Source organism: Myotis davidii, unplaced genomic scaffold (genome assembly GCF_000327345.1).
Source record: "Myotis davidii unplaced genomic scaffold, ASM32734v1 scaffold324, whole genome shotgun sequence".
Taxonomy (NCBI): Eukaryota; Metazoa; Chordata; class Mammalia; order Chiroptera; family Vespertilionidae; genus Myotis; species Myotis davidii.
Genome location: NW_006295053.1, coordinates 1,074,048 through 1,076,136, shown reverse-complemented (window position 1 = coordinate 1,076,136; position 2,089 = coordinate 1,074,048). Strand labels below are relative to the sequence as shown.

Genomic DNA, 2,089 nt, shown 5'->3' with positions numbered 1-2,089 from the left:
GGGTGCCTCCTCCCGGCCCCCACCATGCTGTCTCTAGATTTTTTGGACGATGTGCGGCGGATGAACAAGCGGCAGGTGAGGTTGGCCGCCCGCTGTTTCCCCGGGCTCCTCTAGTCCCTTGGGCGCTGCCACTGCGGGTCCTGAGGGTCCTAAGGGCCTCTGGGCCCCTGGGCCCCTGAGCCCCTGAGCCCCTGAGCCCCTAAGCCGGGCTGACGCCTCGACCATCGCTTGGTCCGCCTCACCCATTATTATTATTATTAATTATTATTATTAGCCCCTAGTTAATCTGGGGCCTGCCGGGAGTGGCGCGGGAAGCCCGTCTTCCCCTTCCCTTCCTCCCAATGAGGCTGAGGAGCGAATGCACACCCGAGCGCGCTTTGTGAGTGGGAGTTGGGGTTGCTCATTGTGTTAGACTTCGCCAGGCGGCAAACTCGGGGTTCCTCCCATCGCAGCGACTCCCGTGCAACCCGGAGGCTAGATTGAGCAGCTCCCTGCACCGGGGGTGCTCGGGAAGGCGGCTTGTAGGCCCCACAAATGCCGCTTTGCTGCTTTCAGCAGGTCACAGCCCTCCTCGGACTGTTGGCCCCAGGGGCCTGCACTGCCTTTTCCTTGGACCACGTCTGACTTGGAACAGTTACTATACCTGCCCTCGAGAGTCCATTTCTCAGGAAGGTGGCAGCCCTCCGAATCCTCGTAACGCCCAGTGTTAGTGGCACAGGGATCTTGATATTTAGATCTCCTCATTTTGTCCTTAAATCTTACTCCGTCTTGAGCGTCTAGAATGTATCTAGATCGGATGTCAAATGGTTTTGGGAACGCTGTTGGGATTGTGCAGTCGTTAGGAAAAGTTGCTCCTTTTCATCTTCTGCATCCAGTGCCTGTCTCTCTAGAGCCACGTTTGCTTGCCTTTTTTACAGTATTTGACTATTAAGACTTATCCTGGTGTCACTATTAAAGATTTTCCTCTTGGACTTGCATTTTGCAGTGTTTACAAATACCGGTTAGGGAAGTAGATGTGCAACCTCCCCTTGGTCCCCTTCAGATTTTGGCGACCTCAGTGTCACCTTCTCTTAGACATGCTTCTTAATTCCTTCAGTCATCACCGATCATTCTTTTCAAATTGCACAGAACATGTATGTCTTGAAGGTAACTCTTCAGATTCTCCCTGATGTTGCGTGGTGGTGTCTTTCCCATCCATATCTGAATTTCGGGGTACTACAGACATTTCTCTGAAGAAGTACTTATTTGGGGGGGCTACTGTATATTGTACCTTCTGCTAAATACAGTGAGAAATGCAGAGATACATTAGACAGACTCTGCTTTCCATGAGCATAAATGTGTAGAAAAATAGTTAAGGCTATTTTGCTATGTGTCAAGTGTTATATGTGCATATGAGGTAGGTAACGTTCTTCCCACTACTGAGATGAAGAAAATGAACACCCTCCCAGTGGTGGTGAGGAGGAAATGGGAGGAGTTAGAGAGTGTGGGAATGGGGTGAGGGAAAATAATGAAATGAGGTTGGGCCTGTACATAACTTCTGGGGGAAAGAATTGATAGTGTTTATAGATACTGAGCTCATCACATGAAAAGAGGAAACTATGAGTTTGGTTTTTGCTTCTCTAAAACTGCTGTCATTGCATAACTTCTTCATTCACACCTAAATACATAACAAATGTCTGGTTAATATATTTAAGCTGTAACTGTGTTTTTCCCCCCTAGGTTCATAGAGGAATGCTTGAGTACAATGAACCCCATCCATTTAAGTGTTTTATTTGATCAGTTCCTACAGCTACATACACCCATCACAATCAAGATAATAGAGCATTTCTATCACATACAAGATCCCTGTGCCCCTTTGTAGTTCATCTCTCCCCTAGCACTTGGCAACCATGGATTTGCTTTTGGTCGGTATAGATGGGTTTGCATTTTATATAAACGGAATCACAGAGTATGTATTCTTTGGAGCTTTGAGTTATAATGGATTTTTAATGCCTTGCTCACGACTTGTTTATTATATGTAATATAATTTTTTAGGGTCTGCTTCACAGTTTTCAAAAATAAAGTGATTCATTACCTTCCCTGTATCCTA

The 2,089-nt window shown here is 46.9% G+C and overlaps 1 protein-coding gene across 4 annotated transcripts in view; it reads left to right on the top strand.

Moving 5' to 3' along the window:
• The window catches only part of SEC11A (SEC11 homolog A, signal peptidase complex subunit), a 29,231-nt gene that overhangs the window by 658 nt on the left and 26,484 nt on the right, over positions 1-2,089 (top strand). For 2 of the 4 annotated variants that reach the window (XM_015567745.1, XM_006769593.2), the window contains exon 1: positions 7-75. The exons of the other annotated variants lie outside the window; for them this stretch is intronic. In XM_015567745.1, coding sequence (XP_015423231.1) covers positions 25-75 — 51 coding nt within the window. In that variant the 5' untranslated portion in view covers positions 7-24. Of the gene's footprint in view, positions 1-6; positions 76-2,089 lie in introns of those variants that run through there. 4 annotated transcript variants of the gene reach the window in all.